The sequence below is a fragment of the Primulina tabacum genome, chromosome 15, assembly GCF_025594145.1.
Source record: "Primulina tabacum isolate GXHZ01 chromosome 15, ASM2559414v2, whole genome shotgun sequence".
Lineage (NCBI taxonomy): Eukaryota > Viridiplantae > Streptophyta > Magnoliopsida > Lamiales > Gesneriaceae > Primulina > Primulina tabacum.
This window is the reverse complement of record NC_134564.1, coordinates 1,833,130-1,851,292: the sequence shown is the minus strand read 5'-3', so window position 1 is coordinate 1,851,292 and position 18,163 is coordinate 1,833,130. Positions and strand designations below refer to the sequence as shown.

At 34.8% G+C, this 18,163-nt stretch overlaps 2 protein-coding genes and 1 pseudogene across 2 annotated transcripts; 2 read left to right on the top strand and 1 right to left on the bottom strand.

The window, feature by feature from the left end:
* Nucleotides 1-328: 328 nt before the first annotated feature.
* LOC142527332 (15-cis-phytoene desaturase, chloroplastic/chromoplastic-like) lies at nucleotides 329-1,986 on the top strand. The gene has a single exon (XM_075632108.1). The coding sequence runs from the start codon at nucleotides 414-416 to the stop codon at nucleotides 1,866-1,868; it is 1,455 nt and encodes a 484-aa protein (XP_075488223.1). The 5' UTR covers nucleotides 329-413; the 3' UTR covers nucleotides 1,869-1,986.
* Nucleotides 1,987-6,136: 4,150 nt separating this feature from the next.
* Nucleotides 6,137-7,571, top strand: LOC142527243 (NAC domain-containing protein 104-like). Its single transcript, XM_075631984.1, has 3 exons — nucleotides 6,137-6,476; nucleotides 6,946-7,217; nucleotides 7,292-7,571. The coding sequence occupies exons 1-3, from the start codon at nucleotides 6,305-6,307 to the stop codon at nucleotides 7,421-7,423; spliced, it is 576 nt and encodes a 191-aa protein (XP_075488099.1). The 5' UTR covers nucleotides 6,137-6,304; the 3' UTR covers nucleotides 7,424-7,571.
* A 6,715-nt stretch (nucleotides 7,572-14,286) lies between these two features.
* Nucleotides 14,287-17,612, bottom strand: LOC142526311 (vacuolar iron transporter homolog 4-like; annotated as a pseudogene).
* Nucleotides 17,613-18,163: the final 551 nt, after the last annotated feature.

Here is an 18,163-nt window from a genome sequence, read left to right as displayed (position 1 = left end):
ACTTGTGAGACAGGTTAATCATATCGATATTCACAATAGAAATTAATACTCTTAGCATAAAAATTAATATTTTTTGCATGAGTGACTCAAATAAAAGATCAGTCTTACAAAATACGACCAGTGAAATCCTGCCACAAAAGTTTTTGCCTCTCAAATTTTGTTCTTCCAAAGATTAATATGGAAAAATGTATTTGCTCTTTCATATTTTCTTTAAAAAAATTATAGTTTTTCTTTTCTTTGTTAAAAAATATGTTCCTTCAAATTAAAATTTAAATATAATTTCCATATATTAAATTTTAAACAAGAAAAACACCGCTAGCCAATAGCCAATTTGGATAAAGTAAGCCATGCCAACCGCATATAAAGCGGCGCAGTCGTAAAGTTCCCGCCGCCACCGCCGCCACCACGGCCCAATGATAGTTGCTCCGATTTCCTTCCCCTTCTCTTTCCCTTCCTACTCGCATTGTTTTAACGTCACAAAATTGATCTCTGTGAAACCACTCAATGCAACGCCACAGCAAATCTCCCTGGACTTATCCCCACCCTGTGACAATCCAATTCTACAACCCACCAACAAAACCGGCGCGGTTGTAATCGGCGCCGGTCTAGCCGGCCTAGCTGCCGCAACACGCCTGCAAGCCGAGGGCGTCCCTTTCCTCCTCCTCGAGGCCTCCGACGCCGTGGGCGGACGTGTTCGTACTGACTTTATCGACGGATTCACCCTCGACCGAGGCTTCCAGATTTTTATCACAGCTTATCCCGAAGCACAAAAGCTGCTCGATTACAATTCCCTTGATCTTCAAAGATTTTATTCAGGTGCGCGCGTTTACTGCGACGGAAGCTTCTTCACGGTAGCGGACCCGTTGCGGCACTTTGTCGATGCCTTGCGGTCTCTGACGAATCCCATTGGTACGTTCGCTGATAAGATATTGATTGCACTGACTAGGATTGGGGTTTTGAATCAATCTGATTACGACATTTTGACTGCGGATGAAATCAAGACTATTGCCTTGTTGAGGAAAATTGGCTTTTCGGATTCAATGGTCGACAGATTCTTCCGACCATTTTTTGGAGGGATTTTCTTCGACAGAGAGCTTGAAACCACTTCCCGTCTGTTCAATTTCGTATTCAAATGTCTTGCACTCGGGGACAACACCCTCCCGAAGAATGGCATTTCTGCAATTCCCGAACAATTGGCGGGAAAATTGAACCGAGGTTCGATCAAGTTGAATTCAAGGGTAGTCTCTTTAGATCAAGAATCAGAGGAGGGTGTGATTGTCAAGTTAGAAAGTGGGGAAGTCTTGAAAAGTGATCTTGGAGTCATAGTAGCCATTGAAGAATTTGAAGCTGTGAATCTTCTGGCAGGAAAAATGGATTCCAATCGGGTCAAGAAACCAGTGCGGAGCACAGTCTGTTTGTATTTCTCAGTGGACAGCGAAAAGGTCCCGGTTAATGAACCGATACTGTTTTTAAACGGGTCGGGGCGAGGAATAGTTAACAACATGTTCTTTGCAACAAATGTGGCTCCTTCTTACGCCCCTCCCGGAAAGGCCTTGGTGTCTGTATCTCTAATCGGATTATACGAAACTGTGCCGGATCAAGAATTGGCCGAACGGGTCATGGAGGAGTTGTCGGGTTGGTTCGGCAAGGCTTCAGTGGGTGCGTGGCAGTACTTGCGAATGTACCGGATAGGATTTGCCCAGCCCAACCAATGCCCACCAACTGATTTAGTAAAGGATCCGAGGCTGAATCCGGGGTTGTACGTATGCGGAGATTATGTGACGAGCGCGACGTTTGATGGAGCTTTGGCCTCCGGGAGGAGGGCTGCCGAAGCTTTGTTGAAAGATAGGGCGACTGTCAAAGTGTGACGGACAAGAATCCTTGATCATGAAATGTTATGTACAAGAATGTGGAGTTTTTTTTGCACGTGTCGTTTAAGTCCATTCGTGTGATTCGTTATTTTGCTTTAAGGTAACCAATTCACCAAACATTTTGACGAATTTTAGTATTTAGATTATCAGTAAATAACATCAATTTTTATTAACATATTAGAAATTCACTAGATTTAATGATATTAGAATATAAAAAAAGTAGATCTTTTATAAGACGGTCTCACTGATCTTTATTCTTGAGACGAATCAATCATGTCCATATTTACAATAAAATTTAATATATTTGACATAAAAAATAATACGTTTTCGTGGGTGACCTACGTAGAATATCTATTTCACAAAATTGACCCGTGAGACAGTCTCCCATGAGTTTTTGTGTAAAAGGAATTACTCGCTGTGGAAGATACATCTTTCAAAAGACTTTAATCGAGTTCGAGCAACTTCACTAGGTGAAAAATCTATACTGAGATGGAACACACACTATATATAATATTATATATATATATATATATATATATATATTCGAACTCGAATAATATTATATATATTATATATATACTTAATAATATTATATATATATATATCCTTAATAATATTTTATTTATTTTTTAAATATAATACAAAAGTTCGCGAACAATCGAACAATATAATTTTAGTTCGAATTCGATTCGAAAAATATTCGAACATGATCAAGTTCGGCTCGAATTCGATAATTTCGAATTCGAACCAAATATTATTCGAACCGACTCGAAAAGTTCGTGAACGTGTTCGGTTCGTTTACAACCCTACTTTGTTCCCATGAAAACCAAGTGTAGTTAGGCGAAAAGGGTTGAGCTCAAATAAATGATTAATGCGCAAAATGATAAAAGATAATTTCTTTTGCCACTAAAAATTGGAAAGTGACTTCCCATTTACAATGTGTCCACACACACAAAGTAAGACACGAAACCGATTAAGTCCTCGAATGCAATGATTTATTTATGTCATGAAAGGATTGATTAAAGTGAGAAAATCCCGTCCAACCTTCTCTATTTTGCAACGTAATAGTTTTTTTTTTTTTTGAAAAAACTTGTGTGAGACGATCTCACGGGTCATATTTTGTGAGACATATCTCTTATTTGATTCATCCATGAAAAGTATTACTTTTTATGCTAAGAATATTACTTTTTATTGTGAATATCGGTAGGGTTGACCCGTCTTACAGATAAAGATTCGTGAGACCGTCTCACAAGAGACATACTCTAGTTTTTTTCCATAATTCACTAATAATTAGAAACAAGATAACAAAAACATATAATTAGATAAAATAATAGTCTGAATCAATGTTTTCATAATCGAATCGGTGAATAAACAGATCCATAAAAAAACAAAAAAGTTGTTATATTATATAAAATAATAATATAATATAGTAAATAATATATTTTAAATTCTAAAAATGTATATAAATAATAATAATAAAATATTTATCAAAATTTAAAATTTAAATTACATATAATTAAATATAATGATTTCTATTTTTTTAATAAAAAAATAAATCAAAATAAATTCTAATAATACTAAAATAATATTTTTAAAAATCTTCAAAATCCAAATAATATATATATATATAATCTTATATTTAAAATTTTAAAACTTATATTTATAATTTTTTAAAGAACATAAAAAATAATCAAAATTTTTAAAAATATTAAACATGGGCTGAATCAATCATCGGTCTATGATTGACCCGATCGATTTTTGACCGGTTTTGATCGATTCGACTATTAGAACAGTTTATAGGCTTGGTCTGACCAGACCCGTGACCGAGTCATTGTCCATTGTCAAACCAGCCAATCCATTCCGATTTTAATAACACTTATTTGAATCTATAATTAATTTAATTGGGTTACCATCTAGCCTCAAAAGTCTTCCCAAATGATCATTTAGATGATGACAAACCAGCGGGTTAGCTAATATAAGGTTTTTCATTAGGGTATCTTTGTTTTTTTTTAACAAATCATTATGTGAAAATGACAAGATTTTAGAGCTTTAAAAGTACAATAATAATTTTGAGTTTAAAGTTTAAACCTAATTGTTAGGCGCAAACCACATCCGTCATTTAGTATTATGTCTCATGATAGATAAATATTATGACATCTATATATCTATGGGTACAAATATAAATGGATATTGGGATATATTTTTCCAAATTTGAAATAATTTGGTCGGTAAGCTTTCATTTCGATTCTTAAATCATAATTTAATAGCTGGCCTTTTGGTTTGTAACATGAATATGTATAATGCAAACTCCATGTTTTTAGCTAGCTTTTCATATAGTAACTCATATTCTTATCCTGATTAGGGGTGTGAAAAAATATCTTTATCTGTGAGATGGGTCAACCCTATCGATATTCGCAATAAAAAGTAATACTCTTAACATAAAAATTAATATTTTTTCATTGATGACTCAAACAAGAGATCCGTATCACAAAATACGACTTCTGAGATCATCTCACACAAGTTTTTATCTATTTAAAAAAAATCCACGAGAAAATCCAATTTTACCCCACCCCCAACGTAAATTAAGTAAATGTAACTCGAGCAATACAAAAAAAAATTTACAAACTCTAAAAATTATAATTAATGATCTTTTTGAAAGAAAAAATCTGTAATATCTCCAGAGATGTAGCCAGAAAATATTATGATCCTGGGCTGAATGAATCGATAAACAACATTAAATAATATAAATCAAAAATTTAATAATTATCACATTAAATTAACCTAAAATAAATAAATCATGAAACCGCAGAGGTACAGATGGATGATCATTAAGTTAGGTTCATGTTATTAAATGTGGTTTTCACATCAAATATAAAGATCCAATCCAGTGATCCCATTTAATTGTCTTGTGGTTTTTGGCATTGCGGGCTTGATTTTGTCATTATCAAAAGAAGCGAAAAGTAAAGAACAATGTTTTACCCATTTTATATGAACTCACAGCCTCTTAACCCCAATTATTGTCTGACAACGAATCATGTACTTCAATTCTAAAACTGAACTATACCTAAAACATACACCATCACCACCAAACCGAACAAGCCACTTACACTGCCAAGCCACCCTGGTAAATAAATTAATTTCTCCAAATACTAAAAATATACATAAAAAGGGAAGAACTTGAAACATTCAACACCAAAATAATTCTCAAATTGCAAATATTAAACAAAAGCCAACAATGAGCTTTTAGTCTAATGTTTCTATTTAGTAGACGTGATTATCGGCAAGAACTTATTGAATCCATCGAGAAATAAACAACGATTCCAAGCAAAATCATTTGCCAGCAATCTTGAAAACAAAAACAACGACACAATGTGTGAAAGACGGTGACTAAACAGACACCCACCTGCAAGATCCATTTGTTGGAGATGAAAATGATGAAATGTGAAGCTTTTTGTGCAGAGAAAAGTGAAAGAAGACCAAAAACAAAAGCTCTTCTCTTGGCACACGGCTATGAAAAACCCTCGAAGAAATGAGCAACAAAAATGGGCTCAAAAAATTTAGTATGTAAGCTAAAAAGATAAAGCTAAAACTCAATAAAAGAAAACTCAATCCATACTAATATTTTGGCCCAAAAATATAGCCTGGGCTGGAGCCTACCCCAGCCTTTGGGGTGGCTCCGCCCCTTAATATCTCCACATCATAACGAAACAAAATTTATTCGGCCATACATACGTAGGTCAATACAAAAGCTCTTGTCAGACTGTAACACGAGTCAAATTTGAGGGACGAATCTTGCACGACTCATGAAATATATATTATTGGTATTTCGTACGACGGTCTCATGAATTTATTTTTGTGAGACTAATATCTTGATCTCTATCTATAAAAAAAACATTTTTGACAAAAATCATATCAACTCGAACATCTAATATGGACATTAGCATTCATATTATGAAGTTTTCCTAAAATGCCGATAAGTACCACTCCCGTTACTTGAAAAGCATCAACGTTTTATTATATAATATTATACCCGCCGCCCGAGTGGGAACAAGGGCAGCAAGCAGCACACCACACTTCAGTTTTAAAAAGAGAACACAATCAAATATAATTATTATAATATTATTGCGCATAAAAACAAAAGCATATGCTTCAATCTTGGATCAAAACACACACAACTTCCATTTCACGTCAAAACCCTTCATTTCTCTCTCTTTTCCCACACCCCGACTCACTATAAATACCACTTTTATTATGAAATAATCCATCATCCATCTATATATATATACCACCACTTGTATGTATATATAAATACACTCAATCTTCCCATATTTAGCTCACATATATATGTGTGTGTGTGTTTTTATCGAGTTGAATAATTAGTGATCAAGAGTTATTTTAATTATACATAATTCTTGATTTTTTTTGTGGGATTGATGGGAGATTATAGCAGCTTCAACTGCAACTTGCCGCCCGGATTTCGGTTTTACCCCACAGATGAAGAGCTTGTGGTTCATTTCCTTCAACGAAAGGCGGCGATTTTGCCTTACCATCCGGATATCATCCCGGATCTTGATCTTTATCCTTATGATCCATGGGACTTAAATGGTAACAAATTCAGCATATTTACACTTACTTTTTACTTACAAAAACACAGACACTACTTAGGTGCCTGGTATCTATACATATGTGTGGCTGGCTGTGTATATATATGTTTTCGAACCATGCAGCTAGCTACCTACCTAGCTAGCATTCAATTGACAGTAGACAAATTCACCTTCTTCCTTCTGATCTTATAAGTTTGCTATTGTATTTTGACTCCGTCACGAAAATTATGTAAAGAGTTCCATGTCCGGCTCCGTCGCTCCGTCTGACATGCGCTTATCACATGTCAAGAGTCACTAGCTACATATTAAATTCAAAGTTGTTATGGCCTTATTTTTCCCGCCGCTATTCAATTATTCAAAACTATTTTAGTTCTTATGTATCTATACGAGCGTTCGTCAGGATACTAGTATATATTAATTTAGATTTTTTTCTTTTTGTTTATTACTAACATGGATTGTGCTGCATGTAGGTAAAGCTATGGGGGAAGGGAACAAGTGGTACTTCTATAGTAGAAGAACACAGCAAAGAGTTACAGGGAGCGGGCATTGGCAGTCACTCGGCGTCGAAGAGCCAATACACACGAGTGGTGGCTCCAAAGTTGGCATGAAAAAATATTGCGCATTTTACATTGGGGAACCGGATCAAGGGGTCAAAACTAATTGGATCATGGAGGAATATAGGCTCTCTGATTCTGCTTCCACCAATAGAGAAACTAGATCAAGGAGAAACTCCAAGATTAATGTAAGATTTTAACATTATTTTCTTAAACTAATGTAGAATCATAAGTTACGTACATCTTTTTGTGTTTGTTGCAGGATTACAGCAATTGGGTCGTGTGCCGAGTGTACGAGAACGACGACAACGGCGATGACGGGACCGAACTTTCGTGCTTGGATGAGGTTTTCCTGTCGTTGGATGATCTGGATGAAATCAGCTTGCCAGATTGATTTGGCCTAGTTAATTCCCCAGGCCTGAATGTCGTAGGATTTCGAATTTTTATGTTAGTAAATGTTTGTACCGATTCAATTCATGGTGTAATATGCGACATTTTTTTCAAGGAAAATACGCTTTATGTCAAGTTTTGAATGCGCTTCGATGATATATTATAGGTTATGGTTATTTCATATAATTTTTGCAAGACTTATATACATAATTTTCTTAAAATTCAAGCTCTATTTTCTAAATTTGATCAAAGAGTAAATATATTTTTTAATCTTTGGAATCCGTAACCGTTATTTTTTGGGTAAATCCAAAAAGACAGAGCAGTAATCTACGATTCACGCTGAACAGATAAACTATACTGACATTAACAAGTCCTGTATGACAAGTTTTATATGACAGGCTCGAACTAGAAAGACAAAGACGGAGAAAAATATGATAAATGAAATGTCCATTATAACCTACCATCACAACTATGTCAAGGGCAAGAAATATTGGATATGTGAATGATATCTATGTATGGCCTCTCGATGTTGCTTCAAAATTATGTACAATTGATTTTAATCATTTTGTTGGGAAGATTCTCACGTGCAAGGGGTTATTGGGATTATAAATATGGGCTTGTGGGGCCCAAAGAATAATGGGCTTTTTGTTGTTGGGTTGTGAGAACACATTTAAGATTTTTATATTTATATATAAATGGGATTTACTCTTTCCAACTTTTTTCAACAATGATGGCTATTTGGAAGTTGTCTTGTACTGTATAACAAAGCTAAGAAAATAAATAAATAAATAAATGTTTTTATTTACCTTTAATTAATGGATTCTGAGGTCAGCATGCGTCATTATGATGCAACAATCCATCCTCAGTTATTTCAAAATAATTATCTTTTTGGGAAATGAGGTATGCAGAAATTTGACAAAGTGTAGACTCAAATATTTATATAAAAAGTATATCTCAAAGTACTTAAGATTGCGTTTGAATTGAGAAAGTTGATTTGAATTGAGTGATTTGATTTTGATATTGATTTTATCTTCAATTTCAAATAATATTCATCTTACGTGTATTTACAACACTTGATATCAAGTGAATTTGGAATTCATTTCATTTTTTTACATCTAAGCTATATTTACAGGAATTTGAAATCAATTATTTTGAATCTATCAATCTAAGCATAACTTATAATTTTATAGTAAAAAACATACTGAAACGTCCCTCGCTTTTAATTTTAAAATTTAAATAAATACCAGGAAATTTTTTTTATATAAACATTTTCTTCTAACTTCAAAACCATCTAATGTAAAACTAATATTTAAAAACCTTTAACTGCATAAAATATCATAAAACGTCAACCGTAAAATCGTACGTCCATTAAAAATATTCCAACAACTAAACCTCAAAACAAAGCATAAAATATTTAAATAAATAATTCTCAAAATCTTTATTTTAAAATTTAAATTTTAGGCTAATGCAGAAAATAAAAGTCCTTCAAGAGTGTACTGCTAGATCCGATTCACTCAAGCGTCAGCGCCTCCTTCAAAATCATCCTCACCCGCGACCATCTAATCCTAGTGAGTTTAATGACTCAGCACGTTCTAACCATAAATAACAAATAATAAGTATGCAGACACATGTATTTAAAAATCATACTTTCATTTAAATAAGCTGGTGTAAAACTTGTAAGCATAAATAAATCATAAATCCTTTCATCATCGTATATCATTTTGGGTGAAATTTGATCCTTAAGTGACTATCATATCATCATGTGGTCGAATGATCAATCTAGCTATACCAAGTACCTAGAGGCGGGACGTCAACAACTCTCGCCATTGAGCTGTGATCAAACATAAAAATACGATCGTCGGCATCTCTATGAAATCTTCTCCCATAAACAAGCTGTATTATGCACATTACTCCTAAATTTAATGAAAATAGCTCATAGCTACCAAAACTGTGCGTTTTACAGATACTACTCAAGTGTCTGTAAATTGAAAATTATCCATAAATAGGAATATGAGATAATGACACTTGTCAAACATGAGATGTTGAGCTCAACTAAGAGTGAGGACATTTGATATGGTTGCCATTATTTTTATTCTTACGTCGAACTAAATTAACTTCTGGATTAATGCAGTAGTCTGCAAACAGCTCTAATCAAGTAAATCTAACTAGACAAACTACGTACGACATGTTCATTCGAAAAAGTGGTGTGATAGAGAAAATATCTTAGCTCTTGTTAATTATATTTGTGTGTGTACACTTATAAAGCTTCGTGCTCATTTTATCTATTGGAATATATATCTTTGTAGCCATCTTTGTCACTATATATATGTAAATGTGTGGTGTGAATATATGACAGATAGTTGGCTTTTTGCAGTTCCTAGGTTGAAATTGTTCCACACTCGATCATATTTTAATTGGTGGTGTAAATGCCAAATAGTCCCCATGCCTATACACTAAACATTCATGTATGAATATTATGTATAGAGGATGCTTTGAAATCAAGTTTCATAAAAAAATTCTTTGTAGAAACCATGCCTATTTACTTTGTCTCAGATATAGGCAACACAAGTTGTGTCAGAGAAGATGTCAGGCTTACTCAGCTTCAAAAATATTGGCAATTTTTGTGTGGTCAGATTGGATCGTTTGATCCATAGCAATTGGATTTTCTTAGAAAATTTATATTTTATTCAAACAAAATTTAGAAATAACTTGTAACTTATAAGCGAGATTGAAGATCTAATCACCTCAAACAGTTAAACTTTTAAATATCATTATTAATATTTCAAAATTATTACTATTTTTAACAAAAAAAACTAAGTTAAATACGAGACAATACTCTTTAACACCGACGAGTCATGAACTCCAAAAAAACATAAAACTTTTTTACACTTACAAATATATCGAATATAACATAGATAGACGGATGATATTAATTTTCTTTAATTTACATGTTAGCATTTTTTCACATACTTTCACCACAATTGACCTGATCATTGAAGGGGTTTCGTCGAAAAAAACTTCGACATCCTTTGACATTCTTCGTTCATATTTACATCGTATGTTTGCTGGTGCATAATCCATAGTGTTTGAATAGTGTATCACACGGTATCATTTATAACTATTATTCTATTTTTTGCAATAATATTTTGTCATCAAGGACTATAGAGACAACAAAATTATATATTTTCATTGCTTAATAAAACTTGTCACCACCAACAATAGTAATCATTCCTCCGAACACTGTATTTTTTTTTTTATTATCAGCAAACAACATGGATGATAGGGATCAATTGTGAATGGTGCAAAATCAAATTAATTGTGACTAAAGTCAAGTCTGATTTTTAATGTTTGAATTTTGGATTGAGAAGACAAAATCAAATTGAGAGCAATTATGATAGCACAAGACATGCCATGCCTTTTCATATAGTTCTACATCAAATTTGAAGAGGAAAGGTAATGATATGAACACAAGCCAAACCTTTTTCCCACATAATTCGAAATAATGTTCTTTTCTCGGAAATGATCGATTGTATTTATTGTTCTCGCTTATCATACGTAGCACACTGATTAAAATATATAATCGAATTATAATATAACTTAAATACTGTGTACTATTAATATCAGCTATAATTTTTAATCGATGCTAATTTTATATATATATATATATATATGTATGTGTGTGTGTGAATGAACAAATATTCCAAGAAAATAATAATAATAATAAATACATCAAATGTCAAAGCAAAGTTCAATACAATTTGTATAGATTAGAAACACAAGAATGGAGTGCGAAGAGGGCAACTCGATTCTCTTTCACTCCACCGATGTTTCTTTTTGTATTTAATATACATAAAATAAAGCTAAAAGTGCATTAAACTATTAATTAATTCCAATTAAACAGATCAATATTTTGAATTTTATTCATAAAAGATTAGGAAGGGATAAAGGAAGCATTCATTCGACAGAAACTTGTGCAGAAGTGGAGATGCCACTTTGCAGAACAAATGGACAAAGATCAATTGAATTGTCGGGCCAATTAATCATCGGCGGATATTGACTGGAAAGGATAATGCCTGTTGCACATTTCTTGCCTTTGATTGATGGCTTTGTTTAAGGCTAAAATGTATTTTTACTCCATATGGATTATTTATTTATTTATTTCAATAAGGCTGCGTGAACATGTATCTTTGGAGTCACACTAAACTGGGTTCAAAACTCGAGCCACCATGATGATATTTTTATGGGAATGAGAGTTATATTTAGAATCCATTTTAAGTTATCTACGTGTAAAATAAACGAATCCGATAACCAATTGTTTTTCGATAAATATTATACTTGTCAAATTGGGTCAAGTCCGTCGGGCCGGTCAACCCTGCTATAAAAATTGAGCGAGTTGAATTGATAAAATAGCATACCGTTTGGAGGCGGGCCAAACGGGTTCAGCCCGTCTGGGTTGCGGGGCAAGACGGGGCGGATTGACCCGCCAAATTAGGGCAGAATTTTATATTTTTAAATTTTATATAAAAATTGGAATAAGTCTCCCGCGCCTCTATCACTCTCTTATCTTATTTTTTCCTTATTTTCTCCTGCGGCTCGCCTCCATCACTCACTCTGGTAAAATCTGAATCTCTGTGCTAATGTAGAAGATCAAGATTGAATGAAATTTAATGAGAATTGACTTTATAATAATTGTTTAATTTCTTCATATTTGGTTTAAACACTTTACCTTTTATGAATTATGTTGTATGTTTTCTTAATTTCTTATTTCAATGTTTTTAAGTATTTTATGAAACTATTTGACTGAAATATATTTTTCTTCTATGTTTACTGTGATACTGTCTAGCATTTTTTTCTTTAAAAAATAAACGGATCGACCTGCATAACCCGCGACCCCAAGGTGGGTTGGGCTGGCCATTTAGAGGCTCGTCCTGCCCCGCCTAATGGCGGGTTGCGACAGGTGGCCCCGTCCCACCAGCCCATTTTGACTTGTCTAATAAACATACAATGTAAAATAGTGATGACAAATAGAAATGCCACTTTACAAAGAAGGCGGGAACAAAACCACCATAAACCAAAAATCTCTTTCACATTTGGAAAAGGTAGAGGTGTCAATCGGGTCGGGTGGATCGAGTTTCGGGTCAACCCGCGAAATTTTTTTATTTATTTTTCAACCCGAACCCAACCCGAAACAACCAGAAAATCCCCAACCCGAACACGAATCCATATAACCCGACTCAACCCGTCTAACCCGAATTTTATTTATTTTTTTAAAAAAAATTCATGAAAAAAATTCGAAAAAATAAAAAATAATAATAATATTTTAATTTAAACGCATAATAACAAAATTTACGATTTAAATTTGAAAGTTTAATTGTAGAAAATTAAAATATATTTACTAAATCAAATAAACAATTGTTAAAAAAATAAAAAATATACAAAATAAATATTAAATGATGAAAATTTATCATATAAATATACAATAAATTTTGTTCAAACATACAATATATAAAAATATAGATAATATTTTCAAAAAAAAAAAATTTCGGGTCAACCCGCGACCCAACCCGTCCCAACCCGAAACCCGTATAACCTGGCACTAACCCGAACCCACCCAACCCGAACCCGACCCGAACCCGAAAAACACCAATCCGAACCTGATTTTTTTCGTGTCGGGTTGACGAGTCGTGTTGTATTTCGACACCTCTAGGAAGAGGCGTGGATTCATTGAGAATGTATTCCAAAATCGGAATCAGTTCAATACAAAGAAGTAAGAAAAATTCAAGGGCAAATTTTGCGCAGGGAAAAGGACATTCAGTGCATGCAAAGTTACAAAAGAAAGAAAGAAAGTGGTAGACATGGATTGGAACCAGGATTTTTATTCGAGGGGTAGGTCTGAAACGAGTTTCGGTGGGCGATATAAAGAATTTCTGCGTCTGATTCGCAAGAATCCCATTTACAATTTTCGGCGGATCAAATAGAAAAGAGAGCTAACTGAAGCCTATAGCAGTAACTGACAGCAGTTTCACATTGAGCAGGCAATAACCACCGAAGGCAACAAGAAGATTTCTTCAATGATCTTCATATCCAAAATTGGGGGAGATAACACAAAAACGTGGCAGGGGAGTGACAATTATCTATTATCGGGCAAGAGAGTTTTTTTTCATTCCAGCATACTCCAGAATTCAACTTTTCCAACAAACCTGAGGTTAAGTGAGGTGCGGATGGTGCTGCGACTTGAAACAAATGCATCTCAGATTCTCAGTGACGAAAAAGGACAAAAGAAACAAAACAGCCATCTTTTCCAAGAAAACAACTCCACGAGAACCGGATTGAAGCAAGAGAAAGCAGTTGCTATGTCTACAGGAACTGGCCTCATTTTATCAGAAACTCTTCACACCTCACATTGGACAAATGTTACCAATGATGCAACTACTCGAACCAGGCTTATCGCAACCCAAAAGACTTTTTCCAACTTTATTTATATTAATTTGATCCAATTAGCAAAAGCAAGCCAATCATCAACTTTCCAAAACAGCCATTAAAAAACCAGGCAGCCTGTCAAATGTTTAACAATAATATGATAAATATTACAATCGACAACAGTTTTGAATGGTAGGATAAGATTAAACAAAAGAAACAAGGGAAATGTTTACCTGCCGAACCCATTTTGCCGTTACGAGTAGTTTGGAAGAGAAGGTAGAACAATAGAATATAGTACAGAGCACATTAAAAATTTTAACCTCATTTCCCACAGAAAAGTAACTCCATAAACATTGTGCTACGTGCATTCATCGTTGTGTTATACGAATTCATCAGCATTTAGGTAGTTTGGCATGAAAGCAGACAACCACATTAGCAATAATAGCATTCAAAACGTGAGATCAGATTCGAATTTGCACTCAAAACATCTTTTTGAACACAACATAGTACATTTTGGACGATCAAAGGAGAGATCCGTTCGTAGGGAATCACAAAATGTGCTAAATCCGGTTAAAAATCGGATACGCAAAGTTAAACAGATCTAAACATCTTATGAATGTTATAAATCATAGACGTACAAGGAACGTTTCAAACATCGAAACTAAAATTTTTAAACTTCCGTTGTGCTTTGGTGCAAGAAAACGGTACTCCAACATAAATTCGCAAAAATCAGTCATGAGCAACATGAGGATGTCTAGTACTACTCCGGAGCAAAAGCAAGTGCCTAGCAAATAAGTACTAGCCAAGGAGTCGGAATCGGATCTGGATAAAAGTGTCGTAAAGGCCGCGTTGCCACCAATGGGAGAATCGATACGAGAAATAGAGGAAAAAGGAGGGAAGCCTTCGACCGAACATCGGGCGACTGAGAAACAGAGTTGTTCCAATCTGCGAGTCATTAGTCAAAACAAAGGGCATCACTTCCAGGAGGTTTTGATACAATGCTGCTCGATGGCATGTACCAACAAGGATCTGTTTCTCAGGCGATGGCTTCTTCCGGCGCTGTGGCCACCGGGAGTGGTAGTAGTGTTATGCTGGGTTCGGGTGGGAGGTCATCCGTAAGACTGTTGGTAGAAGAGCAGATAATTATGTGGCATAATTTTGCAAGAGATGGTACGCAGGGACTAGTAGAGCTAGCTAAGGCGTAGTGACAAATATAGGAGGCTGCACGCCAACATATTGATGTTTTTGTCTAGAGGCTTTTCGAGTATTGAAAATCTTACCTTTCACTCAGAACCCCAACTTTATTTTTATCATATAAATAGAAATGCATGATAAATAAAACACATCAATAAAGTCAATCATCATCACTACTTTGCAATAACATTCGCAGTTCATTCGATCCAAGCAACTTGGTAAGACCAAAAGTAATACCCATAGCCATCCACCCTTCCACAAGTACCCTAACACAGGACTTTATGACATTAGTCCGTCCAAAACTGCCCCAATGCCACCAAACCCGAGCAAAGCCACCGTGGTGATACCCACCACCACCCAGAGCCTCACTGTGTGATCTACTATGTATGCAGCCGCGAGCAATGGAAATATTGCCCCTAAATATAACGCCAGGGCGGATGCCATGGCTGCCTGAAAAGGGTTCAGAAGATTTTCTTTATCTTCATCACTCAAAAAAACATTAATTGCTACCGTTCTCTTTTCTCTTTTCATCTGAGCCACCCCAATATCTAACTGATAATATATGGAAACAAATTCCCCGATTTCCATGCTACAAGAACAGGAAAATAGTCCTGCGAAGCTGGTGCGGATCATGGCTTTCACGTCCGTTTTAACAACGCCAACTCCCAGCAATAACGATGCAATGGTTACTAAACCACCATTGGCTCCAAGATAGCAGCTCGAAGCCATTATGCCCTTTGTGCGAAGTCGAAGTCCTCTTTCAATTCCTGGAGATGAATGTTGATGGGGTTTGATGATCTGCATTGCCTTTAATCGTGATTTGGACTTGGTTTGAGGCAGCCATGATATATGAAAGATATGCTTAGTTTATGATTTTTGGTTATTTCAAGCTCTGTTGTTGGGGATACAAAAACTGCATGGGTGTGGAAGATATATATGGGGAGAAAAGGGAAAGTTTAATTAGAGAAAATAGTGATGGAGTAATAAGTGGTGATGGAAATAATATTAGTAGTGTGCAGAGCACAAGCCTATGGCTTTTTAATTATATACTTGCCAAAAAATATGAAATCAATAGCCCTTTTGGTACAAAATCTCGAGTTTAGGACGAGGTATTATGTTTGAAAACCAAGTATAACAAACCCCTCGACAGCTCAAAGAGGAAAAAAAATTCTCATACTCCATTGAGTTCTGAGTGAGGTTCACCTTCTAAATCAAATGTCCCGGGCTTAAGAATGCCTTGAAAGACAGAAACAACCATCGTCCGAACCGTCTGCTACCATGATTTTCACACACATCTGCTTTCAATTATCTTGGTAGGAATTTTATCTTTTGTTCCGACTCAGCAAATGTTTTTTTTTTCCACAAGGGCTCGAGGTGTCATTCTACGAGATCGCTGGCTTCTTTATTAGTTCCTATTTGTGTCGCACAATTTCCTGAAATATAGCTAGTGATTATGGTCGATTCGATAAAAAGGAGGAAATAGTATTTAGTGCGGTTGGACTATGTAAAATGTTCCTAAAGAAATGAAAGGGAATTAAGTGGTTTGCTGGTGAGGAAAGCACTTGCGAAAAAATAGAGGTAATGGAATGATACAGAAATTGGTATAATACATCCACACAAAAAGTTATGAGAAATGGGATTAATTCGATTTGAGGGAGTGTGGATTACACACAAAACCCACGAGCTTTCAATGCCTTTTACTCAACCAATCAATAGTAGTTTATTTCGTTAATTAGGTCAAAAAGGGTTATATAAAGATATCACTAAAGTATTATTCACTGGTCTACTTCGGTATGCAGGCGAAAAAAAAAGATTTACTTATTCAACTAGACATGAATGAATAATCAGCATGTGCTTAAGTGGTCAGAACAGAGAAGCCACCATGCATGACACCCTATTTTTCACTATGAAAATCATTGTTCAACTTACACCCTAAATTCTAAATTATCATTGAAAGTTTGATTATGTAACAGATGCTAAAAATAAAGTCAACATTGGGATTTGGGAATATACAGATTCCTAGGAAACTCAATTATTTTTAAGGATGCGAAATTAGGAGAATTGAGTTGTATGATTCGGAAACTATTCAAATTTGATGTACTACAACAAATACAAATAGCCATTCTACTTAAAACGCTAAGTTCAAAATTCCGAACCCAGCAACACTCTGATACTAAATACACGCAAAGTGCACAAAAAGCAAGTCCTCCGCTCATGAAAATAGGTTGATGAGATGCTATGAATATGGCAGTAACCCAATTCGTTTATTCAAGTGTCTATCTCAACACATAGGTAGCATTGATGTTGATAATGAGAATATAGCAAAACTCAGATCATTAGATTAACAAAATCATATATTGTTAATATTACAGCGTAAAAAAATGAGTCCACATTCCAACAGAATCATATCTTGTTTCATCAAAGTCTATGGCAGTGCATGGAAGTTAATTACATGATAAAACAAGACGACAAAGAAAGAAAAGAATCAATGAAAGGCAGTACCAATTTCTGTGTCATCAATTCTTCACAAAAGTGTCAAAATATTATAGTCACATCTTGGTCTCCTATAAATGGGCAATCACACAGTTCATATTTTTTATCAGGACAAGAACTCTAAAGATTATTGCTCAGATCGCAAGTCATGGTTTTATTCTAAATATCCTGTAAATTTTCAGCATGCCACTAGCAGTTGCAACCAAAGAAAAAACAGAAAATAAATATGAAACACAAGGACATGTAAAAAATTCAGATTAGTCTCCCGAGTCAAAAAATTTCATCAAGGTAAGTTGATGAAAGTAAAAAAAAATCAGCCTAAAAAAGACAAATTGGTAAAAATAGTGAAGCGCATGACAATGCACCAAGCACTTTTGTTTTTACTTATGAAGGTAAGTTGATTGTCCTCAGTTCTTATCAGAATGCAGGGTTAGTTTCAACAACTGAGACAGTGTGGGAGCCTTTCATCCTCTTGACGTACTTAAAAAAATACCGGTCGTGTTCTTCATCATTGTCACCATGTGGCGAACTTAACTCGCAATCACATTTTTCAGAATATCCAGACTGCAAGTCAATCAAGGAAGGTGCACAAGCCTGTTTCGCACCCAGAAAAGTATCAGAAACCGGTACAGTCGAA

Excerpts from the sequence above, each read along its gene's own strand:
- LOC142527332 (XM_075632108.1), top strand. The coding sequence starts at position 414 with ATGATAGTTGCTCCGATTTCCTTCCCCTTCTCTTTCCCTTCCTACTCG.
- LOC142527243 (XM_075631984.1), top strand. The coding sequence starts at position 6,305 with ATGGGAGATTATAGCAGCTTCAACTGCAACTTGCCGCCCGGATTTCGG. Across the intron at positions 6,477-6,945 it reads TGATCCATGGGACTTAAATG|GTAAAGCTATGGGGGAAGGG; the intron begins GTAACAAATTCA and ends TGCTGCATGTAG. Across the intron at positions 7,218-7,291 it reads GGAGAAACTCCAAGATTAAT|GATTACAGCAATTGGGTCGT; the intron begins GTAAGATTTTAA and ends TGTTTGTTGCAG.